This window comes from Argopecten irradians, chromosome 3, assembly GCF_041381155.1.
Source record: "Argopecten irradians isolate NY chromosome 3, Ai_NY, whole genome shotgun sequence".
Classification (NCBI taxonomy): Eukaryota; Metazoa; Mollusca; class Bivalvia; order Pectinida; family Pectinidae; genus Argopecten; species Argopecten irradians.
This window is the reverse complement of record NC_091136.1, coordinates 56,827,067-56,851,133: the sequence shown is the minus strand read 5'-3', so window position 1 is coordinate 56,851,133 and position 24,067 is coordinate 56,827,067. Positions and strand designations below refer to the sequence as shown.

Here is a 24,067-nt window from a genome sequence, read left to right as displayed (position 1 = left end):
CTCCTGTTCTACTATAAGCTCCTCTCTAGACAAAGATGATTTACTCATCATGTCAGACAAAGAAGTACCCTTGTTAGGAACAACTCTATCACTATCAAAGTCTACAGGATTGCTCAAAAGATCACACTTGCTCCCGACATCCTCTATATCATGAGCCAAGAAAGTGTCACCTAACCCTGGACTATAATGATCCTCAACTACTGCAACATCAGAAACCTTCTTACTCATTGAACGAGTTACAGCACAAGAAGGGAAAATACCAGGAAATTCCTGTTGAATAGTCTCAGCATCATCTGTTTTATCTGGAATACTGGACACTAAGGGATCTACCCTAACTTTCTCTCCAGCCAAGTCATTGCCTAAAATGAGCGACACGCCCTCTATCGGAAGTTCCGGTCTAACACCAATGGTGACAGGCCCAGTAACCAAGTCTGACTTTAAATAAACACAATGGAGAGGCACATTAACAAAACCTAACTCTACACCTTGAAGCAAAACACTACTACCAGATGAGGTCTCCTCAGACAAAGGCACTACGCCATCTAATATCAAAGAATGAGAAGCCCCAGTATCTCGCAAAATCTTCACAGGTTTCAAGTTGGTAATATCACTAGTAAGTGAAACAAAACCTTCAGAAATGAAGGGAGAGTACTTCTCCAAGACGCTATCAGACTCTGAGCTCTTAATCTCAACAGACACTTTAGAATCTTCCACAATATCACTAAGTTTCTGACTAGGCTTTGACATAGCTAACACAGAAGGAACTGACTGTTTACGCCTTTGCTCCTTACGCTGGAGAGAATAACATTCAGACATAGTATGCCCTACTTTCTTGCAGTAATTACAAACAGGACCAGAAGGAGACCCCACACCTGCCCTATGATCTGTTTTAGAATCAGACTTAGTCTTATCACCTAATTTAGGTTTGTCGTTAGAAGGGCCACTAAAGGTTGGGTTCCTAGGCTGACCAAATTTACTAGTACCTGTGGTACTGTTTTTGTCTTGAGAACTGTTTTTAACAAATGAGCCTTTGTGGGTGAGAGCGTAATCATCAGCCATTGTAGCTGCTTCACTAAGTGTTTCAACTTTTCTCTCATCTAAATGAGTTTTTATGTTTGAGTGGACACAACGTTTAAACTCCTCTATCAACAATAATTGCCTCAATTTACCGAAATCCTCATCAATTTCTTTAGAATCACACCACCTATTAAATAATTGTTCCTTTTCTCTGGCAAATTCTACATGAGTTTGTTCATCTCTCTTTCTCGAGTTTCGAAATTTCTGGCGGTAAGCCTCAGGAACTAACTCATAAGCTTTCAAAATAGCTTTCTTGACTACTTGGTAATTTGAAATGTCATCATCAGATAAAGAAGAATAAATGTCTCTAGCTTTACCAATCAAGACACTCTGAAGAAGCATTGTAAGCTTATCTTCAGGCCATTTCATACTATCAGCTATTTTCTCAAAATGTAGAAAATACTTGTCAACTTCTTTCTCTTGAAAAGGAGGAACTAACCTAATATTTCTACTGACATCAAAACCTCTGTTTCCTTGTAAACCCCTAAAAGTTGGATTACTTGAACCGTCTTGAGAGTAGCTAGCTCTAATTCTTTAATTCTAAGTTCTGTTTCAGCTTGAATTTTCTGCTTCTCTAGTTCTAACATCTGATCTCTCTCGATCTCTTTTTTCTTTTAATTTTCTTTCCATTTCTTTTTCTCTTAACTCTCTTTCTTTGTCTATTTCTTTTTCTCTTAACTCCTTTTCTATTTCTCTTTCTCTCATTTCTTTCTCTATTTGTTTCATTTTCATTTCATTCTCTATTTGTTTCATTTTCATTTCATGTTCAAGTTCCATTTGTCTAATTTGGATTTCTGAAGTGACTGTTTCCTCTATACTATCTAATGCACTAGAGTCAAATTTGCCATTGTCAACAAAATATCTTATATAATTACATTCCTAATTTCAGCTTTCCTCAAATTAGTTTTGATAGTAAGGCCTAAATGTTTACCCAATAATAGTAAATCCTTCTTACTAACTTGCAAAAGAACTTCCAGGGATGGCGCTTTAACAAACTGTTCTACCTGCATAGTAGTCATATTTATCTAGCTGTTGGTTTCAAATGTAAACTCAAAGTTTGTACACAAATTTTGAAAATTTCTTAATTAATTTTTCAAAGTTAGATTTCACAAATTGAATATCGATCTCGGACACGAGCCCCCAATTTCTGTTACATGAACGAATAACAGAAAGGAGAAACCAGCAGCTAAATTCAAAACACAATTTAATTATATATACAATATTATACAGAGATGGTTTACGATATCTAAAGTAATTGGTGGTGGTACAAGACTAGTACGATGATTTAAAGTGTTACTTATCTGTATGCGAATGTCCTGGTACAATCCTTGATCCTTCCAGGTTTCAAATTAACAATAATCACAAATCCACAAGGAAAATTGAATGTCCACAGATGATTTGTAAAGTTCCAGGCAATATGAATAAATCCACACAAAGTGTTGTAATAATCCACAGATAAAGTCACAATAGCTCTCCCAATAGAATCTTATATGGCGCTGTACAATTCTTGATATGTCTTATTACAGGTCTCATTACAGTTCTGATTAGCCTTGGACAGCTGGAGTATATATAGCTAAACCCTAATTCAAGAATATTGGAGAACCTTCTACTTCTAGAAATATCTAACTAAAAACAGTAAACAAGTAAACACACATAACTTTCTGGAAATAGATCATTCTAGATCTCTACTTAAAATCAACATGTTTACAAACATATTTGTTTATACATGATTATATTCTAGAAAGTTCTATAACCTAAATCAATGATATGACCTTCATAGGATGTATTGATAAAAAAAAGCTATAGGAGTTATCTCCCTTATCTCATAACTACATGTATTTAGTGTCATACATAACACCTTTAAGAACCTATAGAACCAGTTGCTCATAGAGCGATATAATAATTTTTAAACCCGTTTTGACGACAAATTTTTTAAATCCTGATACCAATTTTGAAATAATAATAGTAATAATAACAAGAGGCCCAATGGCATTGACGGTCATCTGACTATTGGCACAATACAACATAGTCGTTTATAGATTTTATCCTGTTTGACTTTTGTGAATCAAGATCTAGGTAAAAACTTTTTTAAAGCAATATGATAGCCGTTTATCCCATCATGTCACAGGCCCAAAAACAGGTCTTAGGCCTCCTAGTTATTTTCAAATTGTTTAAAGGATGTTAGCTTATTTGACCCCTGTGACCTTAAATGAAGGTCAGGTCATTCATTTGTCATAAAACAGGCCCTTCATTCCAGAAACCTACAGGCCAAATATGAGTACCCTGGGCCTTCTGGTTCTTGAGAAGAAGTCGTTTAAAGATGATAGACTATTTTGACCCCGTGACCTTGAATGAAGGTCAGGGTCATTAATTTGAATAAACTTGATAGCCCTACATCTCAGCCTGATGCAGGCCAAATATGAGTACCATGGGCCTTCTGGTTCTTTGAGAAGAATTCGTTTAAATATTATAGCCTATTTGACCCCTTCACCTTGATTGAGGTCAAGGTCATTCATTCGAACAAACTTGGTAGCCCTTCATGCCCAGCAACTTACAGGTCAAATATGAGAACCAGGTGGGCCTTCTGGTTCTTGAGAAGAAGTCATTTAAAGATTAATAGCCTTTTTCTTAAGAAAACGTATTGCGAAACTAAACAAGTGGATATCACCAATTTGTCCCGCCGTCATCGAAATCTTGACGTCACCTCAATTTTCCTGATGTCTTTATTGTTTCTGTCATGAATTCAGAAATGGGTTTCCTGCCCGGCACATCTACTGGAAACCGCTCCAGTTTATATTGCACTACTGACATATAATTTAAATGTTCTTTTTTTATATATTAAATCTGGCTTTTTGATTCGCCAATATTTTTTTTTGTTTTCATACCACTATGAAAAAAAATCAAAAAAAAAAAAAAAAAAAAAAATCAGAGAATGGCGTAAACTCAGACGTCATCACAATAGAGACATTGGCGTTGCGTATTGATTCGGATTCACAGTTTCAAACATTTTTTCCATACCCCGATGAAATTAAAAAAAATAGTGACATCAATGCTTAAATGCAAAAATATTTTTTATATTATCATTATTTGTCGTTTAAGCCATGACTTCTCCAAAATACAGATGTTTTCTATCTTTAATGTTTTCTATCTTTAACAATATCATACAAGTAGTCGGTCTAACCATTAAGTAATAAAGCCTCTATACTCCGTACGTATCATGTTATATACTGCGCACATTTTGTCGGTGGCATATAAACTTTTATTTAGAGTACACATTCATGGTTTTAGATTATTTACATACTCATATAAGAACAAAATTAAACTACTTTTCGTTATGTAGACACGTGGTCTGTATGGATACCCTAGACATGCAAAAAAGTATTTATATATTGTGACGGTCAAGTGGTCAGGACTCTATATCCTGAACCAACTTGAAAATAAACATGGTAGCGCGGCTAACCGCCACATAAGTATTTTTACGGGTTGAAGACTCTTGCCTAACTACCCTAACCATTGACGACTTAGTTACACCATGGATTCACCTGAATAATTCTAAAATAATCTAAGAAACAACCAGGATTTTCAATATACAGGTACAAACTTAGCCATTTATTTAGGAGACATATAAATAAATAGTTTGACATAAAGATAATATAGCTCTCATTCTTCCATACCTGTCTCATCTGTTATTTAGTTATATAATTTGGATAATAAATATTGAGTTTATTCTTTGATAATAAATAGTAACAAAGTTGCAAATAGTTTCAGATCTGATCCAACGAGGAAAAATAATCACTATCTCAGTGTTATACTACTATTACTTTACATTTGCACTACAAGTACAAATGGTAAAACATTCTTTTACAGAATAATAAAGAACCACTCTCAACTTGAAATAATAAACTCCTATATTCTCAGCAGAATAAATCCAAGTATCAAGATACTTCCAACTAGATATATTTTCCAAAGTAACTGTACTAATAAAAATACCCAAATATTAGATAAATCCCTTCTATTATAGTAATTCCTAAAGGTTCCTTGAAATAACCCTCTGATTCAATAATCTCTGTATAATGCAACTGTAGAATTCCAGCATAAGCTAACAGAAATGTAAGAAATCCCGTTACAAAATAACGGTAAAAACCTGACCCCTTAATAAATCACATATTTACAATAAATTCCCAGAAATATTATATTTAAATACAGAATCCCATCCCACACATATAAACTACACCTAACCTAATACAATAAATACAAGACACCTTTTGGAACTGAGGAAACACCTCTTTGTCCATCGCTAGACACCCACCTAAACAATACACGACCGACCCAGACAGAGACAGAACGCAGACTGACTGAAACTCGTTATGACGCATTGTTTAGAATCTGAGCGCGTGCAGCGATTGCTGGATTCGCTGGAAAATGCTGGATCGCTTGCTGGAAAATCTCTAACCAAAGTGAAATATTATTTGATAATGATAAACCCTTCAAACATTACAGAGCATAAATGTGTTATATTATATTATCTTTATTAAACTATCGTCTGCAACTATTAAGACGCCGGAATGTGTTTCCGATGTAAACTACGAATCATCAGGAAAAATACGAAACTACCGTAAATATGCCAGCTCCGCCGCTGTTCATACCAACATCGTGGCTGCGTCCAGTATCGAGAACATGTGTTTCGGTTTACCGATTACTTGACAACTTAAACATGTAATAACTTTGTAAGTAGTTCTAATAATAGATGCATGAATTATCCGATTGCTTGTTTAAAACGTGTGATATACATAGAAGAAGATTCGTACCAAAACTATGACAAAACGTAGTGTTGTCACATTACCCCCCACTTAACGTGTTCAATGTCCCCATGAACACGAAACAATATTTAAAAAAAATAAGACTCTGAATAACTTTTTGGTTTTGTTCACGCTTTTGAATGTTTACAGGGATCCACAAAATGTACAAGTGTACCCTGCTATTTTACTATCATCACAATATACTGACACAATACCATTGTATTTCACAACAAACTAGATACACACAAAATTACAGGTGTGTTCCAGTTTACACTCCCACACTTCCTGATAAAGATACACACAAAAGTACAAGTGTGTTCTATTTTACTTTCAGTGAGCTTATATAAAAATGTATATAATCAGATGAGATCACGCAAAGTTACAATACTTTGTGCTATTATTTTACTTGAATAAGTTATGATACATAAGAGCAATATTTCTCTAACCTAGATACACACAAAAGTTACATGCATGTTCTAGCACAGTATACGCGAGTATGAGCCACTTTACATAAGAATGATTGTTTCTCAACTTTAGATACACACAAAAAGTACAAGTGTGTTATAATATACACAGACTTTCTTTATATCCACCCGTTCCTAGCTATAAAGCTTTTATAAGTTAACGCGTTATTTTAAAAATACAATATAACAGTTTTCACACTGCTCACTATTACTATAATACTTTGAAAGTATTTATACAACACGACTACTCAAAGATTCAGCTAATAATATGTTTGACAGAAAAACTTTACAAATTATGATATACCAGACTTAGCTAACTATTTTTACCTGATATGATATATATATTATTTATGGTTAAATTATATTACTCAGACTCAGCACCAGTAACAATTATAATAAACTCTAATGATATCCTATATGACAGCTTACAACTTACATTCACTCTTCTTTTCAAACTTTAATACTCTATTTAACAATCACAAAATATAAAAAATATAGTCCGTTTATGATCTAGTTCATATGTCTGAATATAACTTTTCCCGAAAACTTTCCCCTGACAATAAAGAGATGACAAACTCTGATGTACAGCAGGCCAAGTTTACGAGTGATCAGACTACCGCCAGTGACTTACGATCTTACTACTTTTTACAGTGTGCCAGATGATCGTATCCTGTTTCTGTAAAACACGTTATGTCATCAACCCTAATTTAACCCCAAGAAATCCTTTCCCATGAATAAAATAATTCTAGACAAATGAAAGAGAACACCGGTAACTATATATAACAATATACATTCCTACTGTTTCTCCTTCAACACAACCTTTCTCTTCCTTACTCGCACACACACACACACACACACACACACACACACACACACACACACACACACACACACACACACACACACACACACACACACACACACACACACACACACACACACACACACACACACACACTCACACACACAATACACACACCTATTCTCCTTATCTCGCAACTTACGTTCGAGCTCTCTCTTCTCCTTTACTCTCCTTCTCCAGACAATTTGTAACTGCTGTAGTATTATTCCGTACGTGATTGGGACATATCCAAGATGGTCTCCTCCTGGGCTGCTACGATCTTCTACTGCTGCTCCAGGAGCGTTACAATCGGGCCCATCCACGCCGGTTTGGGTGTTCTGTCCTCGCTAGTTGTCTGGTGCTGGGTCTGGATATCTTCTAAAGCTTCGTCTAATCCAGTCAACACCTCCAAGACATCCACTTCTGGTACTTCAGGTACCGGAAGTGGAATGTCTGGTAGGGATGGAGCGGGTATAGTTGGCTCTGGTTCTGTTAAGGCCTCCGCCATAGGTAGGTGTGTCACAGGGACATCCTCAACGGTCTTTCTAGATCTGGTCTTCTTCCCACACCACCTCTGAATCCTCTCTGCTAAGCTGAATAAGATCCTTATCAAGGACCAAGGTTCTGGGGTTTCGCATTCCTCCTAATAAGATAACTGGAGGCAATCTCTAAACCCTGGCTCTCCCGCTGTAGAAGTTTTTGCCGATGATCGGAAAATGGTCCACGTGACGGGCCAACTCATGTTCCCGGGAGACATCGGAACAACAAAGGGAACAATAAAAAACGTTGTATCCTCAAAGGCAGCGTGGTATTTATGAAAATGACAAACGACTCGTCTCTTTTTCCTCTGTGAAATCGCATTGGCCGCTCTTGTAAAGTTCGTCCTCTAGAGTTCTCCATGTCTACTGTAAAACATGAATTATGGTCTTCATAGGGAATTGTTAGATTGTCTCCCCTTAATAGTATGACTTATTCTGCTTTGAATATAGAGTCTCATCACCTCTGCACACCATTCCATACTGTATACTATGTATTATATTATATAGTTGAACATTTTTAAAGTTTCTGTATCTTCTTTTGTAGACGTGATATCCAGCTGATGTTGTTCTCCCCCGTGAATGGTTTAAGCTTGTCGTGGTGAAGAAGACGAGTTTTCCCTCTATCATCTAACTGAATCAAGTAGTTGAATTCTGTCGGCTTCTCTGTAATAATACATGGCCCTAAATACGTGGGTTGTAGTTTTGGTGCATCTCCAATTTTCCTTTCTTCATCTAGATAGCATACTAAATCTCCTACGTTATATTGATTTCAGGGCAAGTTTACATCATAGTGGTCTTTTCTTCGGCGAGCAATTATCGTGAAGGTGCTTACGAGCGAAATCATGTACATGGTTCATCCTCTCGCGAAGAATGGTAACGTAACTGGTTATGGAATCAAGAATCCGGAGTTCTCCTGCCCAAAAGTATCTCAACTGGTAGCCGTACCTCTCATGCCATCATCAGCATGTTAGGTGTAAGTCCTGTTGACTCTTGTGGTGTTGCTCTGTATACGCACCAACTGAACATCCCAAGTTCTTGTCCCAATCTGTCTGCTGTCCTTTAAGGTAGGCTTTAATCATACGGAGTAGAGTGCGATTAAATCGTTCCACTTGGCCGTTGCACTGGGGGTGACGAGGTGAAGCTCTAGTCTTCTTTATGTCTAATATAGAACATAGTTCTCTAAAAAATGGTACTCTCGTAGTTTCTTCCTTGGTCTGAGTGTTATAGATAGAGGACATCCAAAACGACTGATGACTTTATCCAATATAACATCTGCACATGTCTTCGCAGTCTGATCTGGAATTGGAAGTATGTCATCCCACTGAAAAAATAATCTGTGACAAGTGGTATGTATCGGTTTCGTCTCGGAGTAAGAGGTAAAGGTCCTAGGACATCTGTGGCGAGACGGTCTAACGGAGCTCCCACAAGCATATCGCCTAATCCCAGCTTTCGGCTTCTTTTCAGGTTGTTTCATTTGAGCATATGTGTACATACATCTCAGTACCCATAGGTTAAACGTCTTTCTCTGACTTCATACCAGTAGTATCTTTGTATAGTTTTCTCAATGGGTCTTCTTCTTTCCTAAGTGGCCTCCAAGGAGATTGTTATGCATATGATGTAATACTTCAGTTCTGAGGATCTTCGGTACCAGTAACTGTATATGGATGATTGGTTCCGTTTTTACGATGAAAAGTTCTGCAAAGGACGTCATCCTTTATAAGCAAAGACTTAAATATGTGCAAATAATGGCGAACTGCTAAACTGGACCTGATTACTTCAGAGTGTGGTTGTCTACATCTCTCAAAGTAGGATCTTCTAACTGGAGTGCTTCTTAATATTCTTGGTAGTACAGGAATCTTTCCAAGGTGTCCATGTAAATATCTTCCTCTGGTACCTCTGGCTTAGTTTGAATCTGGTCTTGACAGCTCTGACGTCATCTGTTACATCTTGGACTAATGAGTCATCATATCTCTGCCTCTTTGGTACACTTGGCACAAGGTTCCATTTCTCTGGACAGTCACAATCATATAAATTCTCGCATCTGGACATACCGTCTGCATTCCCATGTTTTAGCCCTGCTCTGTATTCTATAGAAAAATCCAAATGAGGACAATATCTCTAGCCACTAGCAATTCTACCCTTGGGTTCTTTCATGCTGTATAACTAACCATACTAAAGACTTGGTGATTCTGTTCTGACAACAAATTTTCTTCCTAAAAGATATTGTCGGTAGTAGTCGACAAAATATCTCACAGCTGACCGTTCTTTGTCGGTAAACACAGTAGTTACGTTCAGCTTGCAGGTAGGGGCGTAAGAATTGTACCTGCTGCCCCTATTGCATGATCGTAAGAGGCGACTAAATTTAGGATCTTATTTTTTCTTTCTTCCTAAATTACTTTATTCTTCCTAACGTCTCCCTTGACACCACCTCACTTTTGGCCTTTAGTTGAGCGCTCGCCCCTGTGAGGAAGGCTCTGGGTTCTGTCCCCTGGCCGAGACACACCAAAGTCTATAAAAGTGGTAGTTTCTGCTCCTGCTTAGCGCTCAGCATAACGGGAGTGGGACGACTGGTTTTGCCCGTTGTCAGTATAATGTGACCGGGTGGGGTATGTTGCTTGGTGTCTTCGGCGGCATGCTTCAGTGATATAGCACTATAAAAAGGGCAACAGTTCCACTATACAAGAAGACACAACATGAATATACCGCAGTCTCCCAAAACACGCACCTCGCACAACATACACGCAACACACCGCATACATGGGAGGCCGTCCTTACAATGACCAAAGCTGTTAATAGGACGTTAATTAATCAAACAAACAAACAAACGTTCAGCTTTGTTTAAAGTTCGACTGCCATATGCGATGACTCTAGAGACTCCATCATCTTTGACTTGACTAAGGACAGCGCCAATACCATAATCACTGGCATCTGTATCAACAGTATATTCCCTCCCTTATCTTTAGGATATGCCATTATCTCTGAACTGGTCAGCTTCTGTTTTCATTTATTCAAACCGTTTCTGGCACTCGTCTGTCCAAATAAACTTGGTATCTTTCTTAGTTAGATCCACCCATAGGTTTAGCTAAATCAGCAAAAATTCTGTATAAATCTTCTATAATAACTTGCCATTCCCAGGAACTGTCTGACTTTGTTTTGTATTAGTTGGTACAGGCCATTGGTTTAATTTCATGACATTGTCTGGATTAGGTTTTACACCTTCAGCATTTACCACGTGTCCTATAAAGGTAACTTCTGTCTGTAATAGTTGACATTTCTCTGACCGTAATTTCAATCCGGCTGCTTTAATTCTCTTTAAAACTTCTTCAACCCGGTTCATGTTGTTCTTCAAATGTAGATCCAAAAAACAATGATATCATCCCAGATATATAAGACATGTCAGCCATTGTAGGATCCGCTCAGTGTTAACTCCATCAATCTTTGAAATTTTTCTACATTCTAATTTACATTCCGAGTGGTTTTCCGTCACTATATGAATCAACCAACTGACGAAAACAAGCAGTTGCCTATAGATACATGTATAAATGATGTCACAATGGTATATATTTCAATGCCGTGGGATAGACATTTTAACTGGACAACACATGCTTTTACTAAGTCAGCACATGAAAAAAATTGAACACAAATTGATTTTCTATCGTTCTGGTACTCTACGTCCCTACATTGCAAATGCAAATATTTTGTTTTAGGCGTTAAGTGCATAATTTATGGAAATTGCATTCATATTGCACATGCATACGGGTATACACATGTGTAATGTAACTAGAATTGTGGCTAAATCTGAGACTTAGTTATAGTTTATATAATTATGGACCCACCAGAGTATCATACGGCAATTTTTAGCTGTTTTATGGGTCAAGTAAAAATCATATTCTACAATGTACTATATATGTACACGTAAAGAGTGGGAAGTTTCCCGAGACAAAACTTTTAACCCAAACAGCTTTAGCTGCCAAAAAAATATCACATTTCTAGTGAGTCTTACAAAAACCGTGTTTCTACCACGCGGAACAAGCGATTACTCTCCCTTTCAAAATGAGCCGAAGCCGTGTGTCATCTGTAAATCACAGATAAAGGATCCCTTAACGTTAAGGAATGATCATGAAACGTGGACCCTGGTGTACAATCAAGTTCAGAGTGATCGTCTACACTACTAATAACAGATCAGACATTTATTTAAAATAGTTTTCTCCAATATATTTTGGAAAATATTTAGGTTATCGCAATCGGGCAATCGGCCAGTATACCTGTAGCAGTAAAATTGTATCTAAAAGAATCAAAGTGCCAAGGCCACTCATAGATGCTGTGAATGAAGGATCTCAAACAAAGGAACATAAAGAATTTAGTGTGCATTGTTGAGTTTTGGGGTCAAACAAAATATATTTACAGTAAACTGTATTATTTCATGATATTTAAAGTTGAAAGTCAAGAACAATAAGTTGGAATAAACTCATTTTCCTGAAATAAATTTTTAATATTAAAATTATTTCTTAAAATAACGATTTCAACACCAATAAAACCGGTCAGAATCTGAGTTTCATTTTTTATCATTCTTTATTAAATACTAAAATTATCAATTTCATCATCTCTTCAAAGACAAAAAATCAATAAGTCAGCATAGTCCGTATCTTCATATCCACTTTACATTGAAGAATATCTTCAGGAAAATATAACATTAGAAATATTAAGATTTGCCGGATACATTGCATATTTTGGTTTCCTTTTTCGAAAATGACATGGGTTGCTTTGACGACCTTTTGACTAATTAATCACGGCCAGATACTTTTGCAAAATAAAGGTATAAGCATTATTTCGTTACGTAAAAAAACTAAAATTTATTTTATATTCACAAGAACGCGAGTCGGGTAACATAAACAAACTTCATGTAAATTAGTAGCGTGGTGTGTGTAACCGGTAGCAGCTGGAACCCCAATTACTGGACTCTCAGATAGTCCTAAGAGTACTCAAGGGATCTTTCTCAAATTTCATATGTAGGTTCCCCTAGATCTGCGATGGCTTTTCCTACCGTAAAATTGGTTACCAGAAAGGACCCTAGTTGTGCATATTGCATTTTGGGACCGATCGGTCAACAAGATGGCTGATAGGCGGCCATCTTGGATTTTGATAGTTAAAGTTTGTTACCGCTATTTCTCAAAAAGTGCTGAAGGGATCTTTCTCAAATTTCATATACAGGTTTCCCTAGGACCCTAGTTGTGCATATTGCATTTTGGGACCGATCGGTCAACAAGATGGCTGACAGGCGGCCATCTTGGATTTTGATAGTTAAAGTTTGTTACCGCTATTTCTCAAAAAGTACTGAAGGGATCTTTCTCAAATTTCATATATAGATTCCCCTAGGACCCTAGTTGTGCATATTGCATTTTGGGACCGATCGATGAACAAGGTGGCCGACAGGCGGCCATCTTGGATTTTGATAGTTAAAGTTTGGTACCGCTATTTCTCAAAAAGTACTGAAGGGATCTTTCTCAATTTTCATATAAAGGTTCCCCTAGGACCCTAGTTGTACATATTGCATTTTGGGACCAATCGGTGAACAAGATGAATGACAGGCGGCCATCTTGGATTTTGATAGTTAAAGTTTGTTACCGCTATTTCTCAAAAAGTACTGAAGGAATCTTTCTCAAATTTCATATATAGATTCCCCTAGGACCCTAGTTGTGCATATTGCATTTTGGGACCGATCGATGAACAAGATGGCCGACAGGCGGCCATCTTGGATTTTGATAGTTAAAGTTTGGTACCGCTATTTCTCAAAAAGTACTGAAGGGATCTTTCTCAAATTTCATATATAGATTCCCCTAGGACCCTAGTTGTGCAAATTGCATTTTGGGACCGATCGGTGAACGAGATGGCCGCAAGGCGGCCATCGTGGATTTTGATAGTTAAAGTTGGTTACCCCTATTTCTCAAAAAGTGCTGAAGGGATCTTTCTCAAATTTCATGCATAGGTTCCCCTTGTACCCTAGTTGTGCATAGTACCTTTTAGGACTGATGCATAATGCCTTTCGGACTGATCGGTAAACAAGATGGCCAACTGGCCGCCATCTTAGATTTCATTGTTGAAGTTTGTTACCACTATTTCTTAGAAAGTACTATAGCGATCTGTCTCAAATTTTATATGTAGTGTGTTTAAAAAAATTTGAAAAGCAGGGAAAAGATCCCTCTTTCCATTGTCAGACATAGATCATTTTTGGGTGGGCGCCAAGATCCCTCTGGGATCTCTTGTTTGTTTATACAGTTTGACTGATTGAACCTCGTTTTTTGTTTTCGATTTAATGACAGGTCTGATGATTTTACATTGTTTTCAGATGAGCCTTGACAAAGCCCTCATAGGCCTTTATTAAAATCTGCAGGCTTTCCAGGATTTGTACTTGAAATAATTACTTTTACAAACGGTCCAATCAGTCAACCGTTTTCGTTTATACACATAAACACATATATATCACAAATATTGCCTAATGTCCAATGGATCACCAAGGCCGTGTATTATGCGCCTTTCAATCACTAAGTAAAAGTTCCTAGATGAGTTAATGATTTTCGACCTCTGTAATCTAAAGTGAAGTTAAAGTTATCAAAAAAGGATGTCCTATACCCTTGGGACATTATGTCTCTTGGCCTCTTGATTATTCATGAGAGGTCCAGTTTCTTTCCAGCTGTATATTTTTGGTTCTGATGCTGCCCCTGTATTGCCTGTGGTAGAAGACGGTACAGAGTACCAACCTCTGGAACAGGTGCCCTGGAGTGTATACGGTCTTAACTTTTATCCTACAAGTGTTTCTAGAAATGGTAAGTAGGAGCATTTACTAGTAGATGGAATAAACTAGTTACAGAAAGGTTTACATTAAGATCATTAAGATTAAAGCATAGTTTTCACAAATATATAGATAGACTATAAACAAGTAAAACAGTCTATCTATAATACAGACTGACATGCTCAACTCAATTTTCAGTTATAAAGTAACACTTCATGTGGTCATTGGTTATGGAAAAAAAAGTTTGCAAATTAGATATACCGGTATGTATTACACTGTAATGTACATAAAATTCTCATAAATGTTTGCATACCAGTTTTATATAAACATGTTGTATTTAAAAATAACATTAGCAATGATTATAAATGGCTGTTCAGAGTACTTTACTTAGATAACAATAAGATCTCATTGATTGGATAATTTTTTTTCCAAATGACACGACATGAATGTCTTTATCAGGCACATGCATGAATTCATAATGTTTTGAACAAGTCACGATGTGATTCATTAATAATTTTAAATCCAGCTATATTATTTACTTCCATGCAATAAAAATATTCTTTATGATGAAAAACCACAGAATTAGTCCTGATTTTTGTGAACTCTTCCAAATGCCGCAATTTAGATTTGTGCAATAAATGTTAGCTATTGGGATCCAATGTGTTTTAGGAAACATACCCTGATAAAATACATACTTTTTGTTCAACAAACTTTATTGTTAATGTACCCAGAAGTTTAGATAGTATACAATCTAAGTCTCTGATGTAACAATATATCAATGGTATTTGATAACAGTCATAAAAAGAAATTAAAATTCAACGTCAATATTGAAAATATTTAAAGTTATATTGTGCTCTAATTTTCATTCTCACGAATACTCAAGAAGAGCGTTTAATATTTTATTTACCACCAAAAACTACCAACATTTTGAGAATTGAATTACTTAAAATGCATAGGTTTTAATTTGATAAGTACAAAGAAGGGCTGAAAATGATACGTGACAGTACTGCTAAAAATCATTTTGAGTACAAGTGGTGGTCTACAATGTCATTTCGCAATTGATTAGTGTATTTGTAAGTATAAGTGATTTGTGATTTCTGCAGGTATGCTTCCATCTAAACATACATAAGGCATGAAAACAAAGAATTTGACAGTGCATAACTTCTGTTTTGTAACTAATGCTTATAAGGAATCATACATGTTTGTCTGTCCATTTGAAGGATTTCATCAAATGTGATGTGTGTTCAATAGATTACTGGAAAAAAATAACATGTCAAAATTACCGCCCATTTATGGCACATTACGCCAAATTATGCCACATTAAAGCTTAAAAAGTTTCATGTATTAAACTTAAAAAGTTTCACGTATTAAACTCAACCTTCCAATTGCACCAGAATTAACGAAAGTATCTTGAAAAAAAACCTCTGGGGAGGCCCAGACCCCCACATGTAGGAGGCCTCTCCCACACTCTCCCCTTTTGGTGCTGCTACCCTTTTGGTCTTTGTCACATGTGACCTAATGATGGTATCAATTTTAGTGCCATGTCGGTATGGAAAGAACATTTTCCTTGAAATATAACAGCTGATACTGATAAATATGTGATTGATACCAGACAGGTTTTCCAGTAATTATGCTGCACTATTAGAGTCGGCTGTACCACAAACATACAGAATGGAGGACAGCAGGTTTATTCTCTTCATCCATCTACATTTTAATATCAAACAAAGGACTGCCCAGAAAAAATTAGGTAAGACTATAGGCTTGTAATTTATACAACGTGCTCCTTTTAAAAATAGGTTTCCTTAACTAAAATAATTGTATATTTTTTATAAAGGAAACTTGCTATGAAAGTTATGAATGTTTATAAAGAATTTCAATAGTTGTATGTTTAAGGTAATTTTTGACCCGCTTGCTTTATTTGCGGATGGCCAAGTAATAATAGCATTGATTAAAATCAGCAATAAATCGTGTATTCACCTGTAAGTTGCCTCTAATTGAATTCCATGTTAAATTACAGAATTCCACACATGGCTGCGTAAGAACTACCCCAGAATTCTGGACGACCATCAGAAGGACATAGAGCCAAATATAGCAAAAGTAGTGAACTGCCTACTAAGACCTCACACAAAAACAGACAAAAAGGTAATACATCAAATGTTTTGCTGATCAAGTAGTCCTATATAGAATTAATAATTTGTTAAGCTTACAGATTACTCCTGCTCGTGATAAAACCTATCACTGTTTTGGTTAGGCAATCATGACACGGAGATCTGGGAACGGCTGTGAGCAGCATCGCTAGGTTGACTCCAACTTCCCATTTCAAGTGCATTTTCTGGTTGAAGGATCAACATATTTGATCCTCAGTTCTACTCAACTCCTTTGAACCTGATACCAGCACGATACCTTCCTTGCTTTCTCTTCTATAGTCTTTATCAGCTACTTTTCTTCGAATGTTTGAGTGACAACTGGAATCATTTGGTTGTCTTTTAACTTCAGCTTTCACAAACTGCATGTGGTTTGGTTTCTGCTGTTCTGGTCCTGGATTTGTGCTGGGCTCTTCTGCCGTTGCTCTTTTTCCAAGATGTCAACTAAGGCAGCCCAAGCCTGGTAGTGTTGTGAATGGTATTTTCTGTGCTGGAGAGCAACTATGTTGTTAGATAGGATATGTGCTAGCGTCCCTCTCCCGCTACACAAGATACAGGCTGTATGTTCCACAAAACCATATTGACACAAGTTGGCTGGAGATTTCATACACTGATCTGAGTATGACGGATATCCTACAGGTACCTTTTATAGATCATAGCACGTAGCCAAACTCTACTGCTCTACTTTTGCGCTAATGTTCATCTTCTATACTATCCCTTCTTTCCTTGCTTTCGGCTTTTCTTCACTGCTAGAAAAGCTCGATTTCCAGTCCTCATGTTCCAACACAGATGTTCTCGCCTGTACTAGTGACCACTATGGCCTCTCGTACCTTTCCACATCTGGATTCCTTCAAGTCACGATCAGTCTATATATATATACTTGGACACCTTGAATTTCTCTACTTCAACTGCAACTGTCTTGTCTACTGCTGTTAAGTTTAGAAGGGCGCTCAGCCATGAAAGCAGCTTCCTACTGACATTACTGTCCAGATGTCTATAGCTGTTAAAGGAAGTTCGTAGAGCATGGGAATCTAGTAAGAACACCATACTGTTACAATCAGAATCTGAGTTTTTCAATGTAAACCTAATCCTGACTCGGCAATCCGTTTCTTTTAGTCGTTGGCTTGATCTGCAACTGTGTCTCACTTTCCTGTCCGATAGGGTGTCATCATACCATCCCAGGAGTCTATGGAATGTCGAATAGATGGGATCTTCCTATGGGGACAAGCATCCCGTCTTTCATTCTAGTCCACAACTTCACTGAATGCAGATAAAGCATCCATCATGCTAGCCGGAGATACTATGGCCCTTACACCAGACTTAGACATTATGACAGATAGATGTCTGATGTAGGGTCAGAGCGCAGTGCTATATCAAAAGGTGGAAGATGCCGACACCGTTTCGTATCGGACAAGGTCATCTTCGATTGAGCTGCTTACAAAACTTTACCACCAAGGAGTGTCGCTTCACTTGGTCTTTTCAACAAATGAATAATTTATCTACTCATAGCAATCGATTTTATCAGGCATATACGTTATATTATGTCAATACAGTAATTTCCTTTACGCAACTTTAAATCTTCATTCTCGTTGTCGCCATTTTCTCATAGTATGTAAATCGCCTCTGATCTCGACGGATTGCTATATCTGGGTAGATAAATTATTCATTTGTTTAAAAGACCTTGGTAAGTGGGGCTTCTCGGATGTCAATTTGAATGGGATATGACCTGGCCCGATACCAAACGGTGTCGGCGAGTTCCACCTTTTGATATAGCACTGCGCTCAGGCCCTACACCAGACAATTATCTGTCATAATGTCTAAGTCTGGTGTCAGGGCCAGAGTATCTCGGGCTACCATCGTGCCTGAACAAGAATAGTTGTTGTGATGTGCATGTCATCCATAATAAACCTAAGTGTACCTTCCGGCTTCAAACCAAACCACTTTCAAACCACCTATATCAGCCTTGACCTCGCAAACCAGGTGGCTTAGATCATGCATGTTCTCTACCAATGTAGAGTCCCAATCTCTCCTAGGGTTCACTGCGGTCCTACATTTAATGCACGGGACCGCAATGAACTTTCGGAGAGAATGGTGCAATCCTCCTTTGAAACAAAATACCTTCAGTCTTCTTCATGCTGTTGTTCCTTTGTATCATAGCCTCTACAGAAGCAAGTACAACCAAAGCGATGACTCTTGGACAATTCCTGTACACTCAATATAGCAAACCACAGCTGAATTTGATTTTGTTAGGTCATCTGACCCGGTCAAGATGACCTATTGTCATCTTGCACCGTCCGTCGTCATAAAGTTTCGAAAGAATTTCAACCAGATTTGGTCTGAAATATCTTTATGAGAAAGGGAGATTTTGTATAAATGGTTACTCTGACCCTCCAGGGCAGGAGGGGAGGGGCCAGGTAGGGGAAATAGAGGGAAATTCCTTCAAAACGCTACTAGTCATAAAGTTCTCATTGGATTTTGACCAAATTTGGTCAGAAACATCTTTAGGGGAATGTGAAGAAATTTTGTATAAATGATGGCTCTGACTCCTCCTTGGGGCAGGTGGGGCGGTGCCCCAATAGGAGAAGATGAGGAATTTGTTTTGAACAAGCTAGTAGTCATAAACAAATCATAAAATTTTGGCCAAATTTTATCAAACAACCTTTTGGGAATGAGAAAAGGTCCTGTATAGTGACTCTGCCAAACACCGTTGCTTTGGTTTCTGTTTCTGTTTCCCTTCCTCTTTTTATAGTTTGTTGAAATGATTTTCAGATGACCGTTAAGGCCCATGGGCCTCTTGTTTTGATCTTGCTCTTCTGATCACTTCTTTCACTTCCTTCTACGGGGATTATCTCTATTTAAATGACTTTACTTGGTGGTTCCACTTGAATTGCCCATTTTCACATGGTCTTACCTTGTCATGATAACAATCTGTCTTTCTTTAATACTATTTAGTTAGGAAACTGCTTTGTACATGGCGATGGCAATATGGGAACTTGTGTTGACAGCATCATCGACAGACCCATTTCATACGACGTCTCCTGGTTGGCGGTTCAGTAGTGCTGAGTAATCAATGCTCGCTGTTGTTTGGTCCCCAGTTCCGCTCATTTCGTCTGCATAATATAGCCAGCATGACGGCAATGAAGCTCTTTGCCTTATCTTCTAATATTTACAGTCAGTGGTGAATTGATAGTATAAACCCCGTTGATTTCAACCAAAGGCTACTCAACTTTATTTCTCGATAAATTGAGTATATCACGCGCAATTTGGAGCCGCGCGGATGAATTTATGATGGTCCAAATCAGAAACTTTTGGTGTTTTCAGTACCGAACGTACGTTCGATGAACATGTACATGTATCAAGTAGGTTTGAACACATATATACATGTACGTGTGTAAATACAAAATGTAGAAAAGCTACATTGTTTATGTTACTACCGTACCTCTTTATGCAATGCTTCCGTGCGTATGATAAATTTGCACATTCCAATGACGTCGCAATGTTTACATATTGTGTGTCGGTGAGTCTGTTGTTCGCTACAACATGTAGATCTACATCCTATTTGTATTTTTATCATCTTTGGTTGTACGCAAATGGAGAAGATATGTCAGGACAACATCAGTCTTTGAGTTGCATAAGTTTAACCAAAACGACCTAGCACGACAATGCATTTTTGTTCACCTCGGGGGACAGACAAGTCCTGTACGTTATCTACTGTGAATCGGCGAGAGTAGGCCTTACATACACAATGTACGTTTGGGTGTTTCGAAATATCAATGAAACGGAATCCTACAATTGTAGCTTTACAATACTTGTAATAGATATCTCTAATATTTATTGAAGTGTTTGAAACAACAATATAAATATAAGACTAACATTTTGAGAGCGGTAAACGTTTACAGTACAGCACTTAGTGGGCCTACCTGTGTTTGTACATATTCCTCGAAACGACGTCCGATACATTTGAAAATCTCCAAATTCCGGAAATAATGACATGGAACTGTGTAAACACTCGTATATTCAAGTAATTCCAAACGTGAACTGATTCAGTAGAACTCAAGTGATCACAAAATTGAACAAACTCTCTGTTTGTCACACCTCCTTGACACAGGCGGTTTGAATCGGAAGCCGCGTCACAACTACGTTAAATATCCTGCCACGTTATGAATTGTGTAAGCGTGTGTAATCATACGAAGTAAAAGATTAAACCTAAGTGCTTTGCACCATGGTGTTTTTAACAACAGATAAATAAAACGATTTATAGTTTCATACCGGTAAAACCACAGATATATGCTTCATCAGACGTAACTCATTTTATTTGTATGTTCATTGATAAATTGGCGGGAATTTCCGTCACTTCGAGTGGCTGTTCCAAATGCCTGTCGGAACCAAACGATATAATTCAATTTTAGTCTTATAAATGCCATAAACACTATAAAGGGTAAATTTTGAGCTATGAAAATAATAGTTAAGACTGTAAATATAAGGATTAAAGTCTCTTTCTGGTGGTTCTATCGAAGGATAAAGTTGAGTAGTGTATCGATATTTGTTTCATGGACCGCTTCGAGGTCCATTCCAAATATCGATGTTTCATGGACCGCTTCGCGGTCCATTCCAAATATCGATACCCTACTCAACTTTATCCTTCGAAAGAACCACCAGAAAGAGACTTTAATCCTTAATTAAAGGTCGTTACAGCTATTTTGCTGTCTAGCAGTCCCGACATTCTGGAACAATCGCAAAGCCAGGCTGACTTGAAGAGAAGCCCTCTGGCACCATCCTTTAGCAGGAACACTCAAGTGTTACATCCCTTTCCTCTAGACTGCTCTAATAATGTGATGAATATGATATGCCGTTCGGCGAAGGAGTTCGGTAATAATCCGTCAGAGTGACGTCTGTAATGTACGGAGTAGCAAACGAAACTGCCGGGATAACGAAGTACTTCCGTTCGTCACCTTCGGAATGAGTTTGCAAACCTTAAGTTATCCAAGTACGTCAAATCGTCACGCTCTTAAATACAATAGTTCTCGTTACTTGGTTACAACATTCTTCTCATGTTCATCCCATATCCTTATCAGAGCTGTGTCAACTCATCCAAGATGACCTCACTTTTTAGTCAGTAAAAGAGAAAAATGAAACCTACATGCAACATACCTATAGTGTTTATTCATTTTTATATAGTTATAACGTAGTTAAACTGCAATTTAAATTTTTGATGAGCTCATAGTCAAGTATTTACATTATGGGTACAAAATGATAAAAATGGATTTATATCGAATGGTACATGTATATATCATGTATCTTTTTTCGTTTTGTTTTAGACAGAAAGCTACTCCAAGGCAATCCCAAACATGGCCAGATCGATAGCCTATATCCTGTCTCACAGCACTGACGAGGAGTTCCGTAGAAACAGCTTCAGTCTTCTCTCGGTAATCTCATTTAACATTTCTTTCCATAAATATAAACATATATATATAATTTTGGCATGGCGTCGACTTATTTGAAACATTGAAATTAAACCCAGGGATTTTATTGTGTATGCCAAAAGTTAATAAATACATTTTATGTATAGTTTTTGTTTATGGAAGTACTTTAGTAGTAACGTCTTGTTTTGTTTTTCTCAGATCAACAACAGTAGAGATGCCGAGTCAGAGGTTACAAACAGATTATGGAACATTGCTGGAATATGGTGTGGGATCATAGGTCAGGTTAGAAGAGAACCCTCGTCTGGAAACGTAGGTCAGAATGGAAGAGGAGAGCAATCCCCGACAGGCAAAAGCACTGAAACAATAGTAGGTTCATTGAAGACAGTCTTAGACAACTCTTCAGAATGTGAATTAACAGAGAACAGTACGCCGGAAATCACTGAAGGTAAAGAACTGGATACCAATGCACATACACATTTACTTTTAGAACAAGAACAAGATAGTCATACAGCTGTAAATCATATTGGTCAAAGACCGAAAACATCTACAGGTAGCAGACAAGACACCTTAAAAGTCATTTGTTACCTAGGAAATCAAGTAGAGGACATGATGATGACAAACAGGGCACACGAAACCTCCCCAGGACATATGCAGGTCAGCGATTGGAGAGAACATAATTGTTCAGACCAGTGGAGATTTAGCCAAAAAGCCAAAAGTAATACAAGTGCAATCAACTGTGATTATGCAGATCTTGGGCAAGAGGCATGTGCAGGATATTGTGAACCAGAGTTTGGACAGCAACATTACAAAGGGAATTATTTGGGAAATCTTGTCCAAGAAACATCGACAGAATGTGACTTTACAGACCTAGGTCAAGAATGTGATGTCAACTATGAGGGAAAACAATTACCCAGAGAGAGTGGACTTTTGATGCACAAGAGCAAATTGGTGTGTATTACATATTTACCCTTGCAATACAACCTCGTGACGTCACAGTATCTACAAAAATTTCAATTTTTTTCATTACAATTTTTTAAAAAATCAGAAACTAGACTTGGGTTTACTTTAAAAATATTTGCGTTGAAAATATCACGCGATTTCCATGAATGGAGAATTGACTTACAGTCACATTTGTTTCTAATTTATTCCAAAATGGTGCCTTCGGGATCACAAAATTCTACCATTGGGATTATGAAATGTTGTAAACCCTAGGGTCTACAGCATTGTGTGACAATCGGGTATCCTTCATATCCACCTATGAACGAGTCTTATATTATAAAACTGGAGTTATACATCAGAAGCTTAACATATTTTCAACCACCAAGCTTTATACTTGTATTTAACATTGGGTGTCTTACTTGTTAATGCAACCTTAAATGAAAGTAATTTACTAATAACTGTCAAAATACAACAGGTGTTGGGTATGTCACTGATGTAATAGCTCGCTCACTGAATCACAGCAGGTGTATGATGCTGTGAAGTACCCAGCGCCATAAATAACAGGGTCTGTCATTGACTATCGCGGCGACTGAAAGGTGGGGCATATGTTACCTTGCTCTTCAGTTTACCTTAGTCCGATAGTGTTACAAGCCCCGATCCGTGCGATGTGATCCACATTCAGGCTGATACAAATACATTTCTCGGATAAATGTAAATGTAATATACTAACAAATATATTTTCAAATAAGAAATATGCCGAGTGTTGTATGTTGTTGCTAGTTTCTGAATGTTACTCTCGTGAAAGATTGTTCTTCATATTGTAGCCACACCCACTGAGCTATCCCAACCAATCATAGCCTAGATTAAATACTTCAATTGTCTAATTGCTGTATCGGCTCTCTCACCAATCAGCTACTGAGCCGCGATGTTAGGTGATAGGCCACAGCCGATACCAACACTTGTTGTATTTTGTCAGTAAGTACTATTTACCAAGACTTTTTTTCTGAAAGATTGCAAGGTCATTATTGTTTAAATTTTTTCTATATCATTA

The 24,067-nt window shown here is 37.4% G+C and overlaps 1 protein-coding gene across 6 annotated transcripts in view; it reads left to right on the top strand.

The window, feature by feature from the left end:
- Positions 1-24,067, top strand: part of LOC138319175 (uncharacterized) — a 41,702-nt gene that overhangs the window by 15,138 nt on the left and 2,497 nt on the right. For 4 of the 6 annotated variants that reach the window (XM_069262123.1, XM_069262125.1, XM_069262122.1 and 1 more), the window contains 5 exons: positions 14,412-14,544; positions 16,123-16,257; positions 16,528-16,652; positions 21,973-22,080; positions 22,276-23,025. In XM_069262123.1, the coding sequence (XP_069118224.1) occupies positions 14,412-14,544; positions 16,123-16,257; positions 16,528-16,652; positions 21,973-22,080; positions 22,276-23,025 (1,251 nt within the window). Of the gene's footprint in view, positions 1-14,411; positions 14,545-16,122; positions 16,258-16,527; positions 16,653-21,972; positions 22,081-22,275; positions 23,026-23,840; positions 24,065-24,067 lie in introns of those variants that run through there. The other 2 variants (XM_069262124.1, XM_069262127.1) reach the window with 2 other exon arrangements.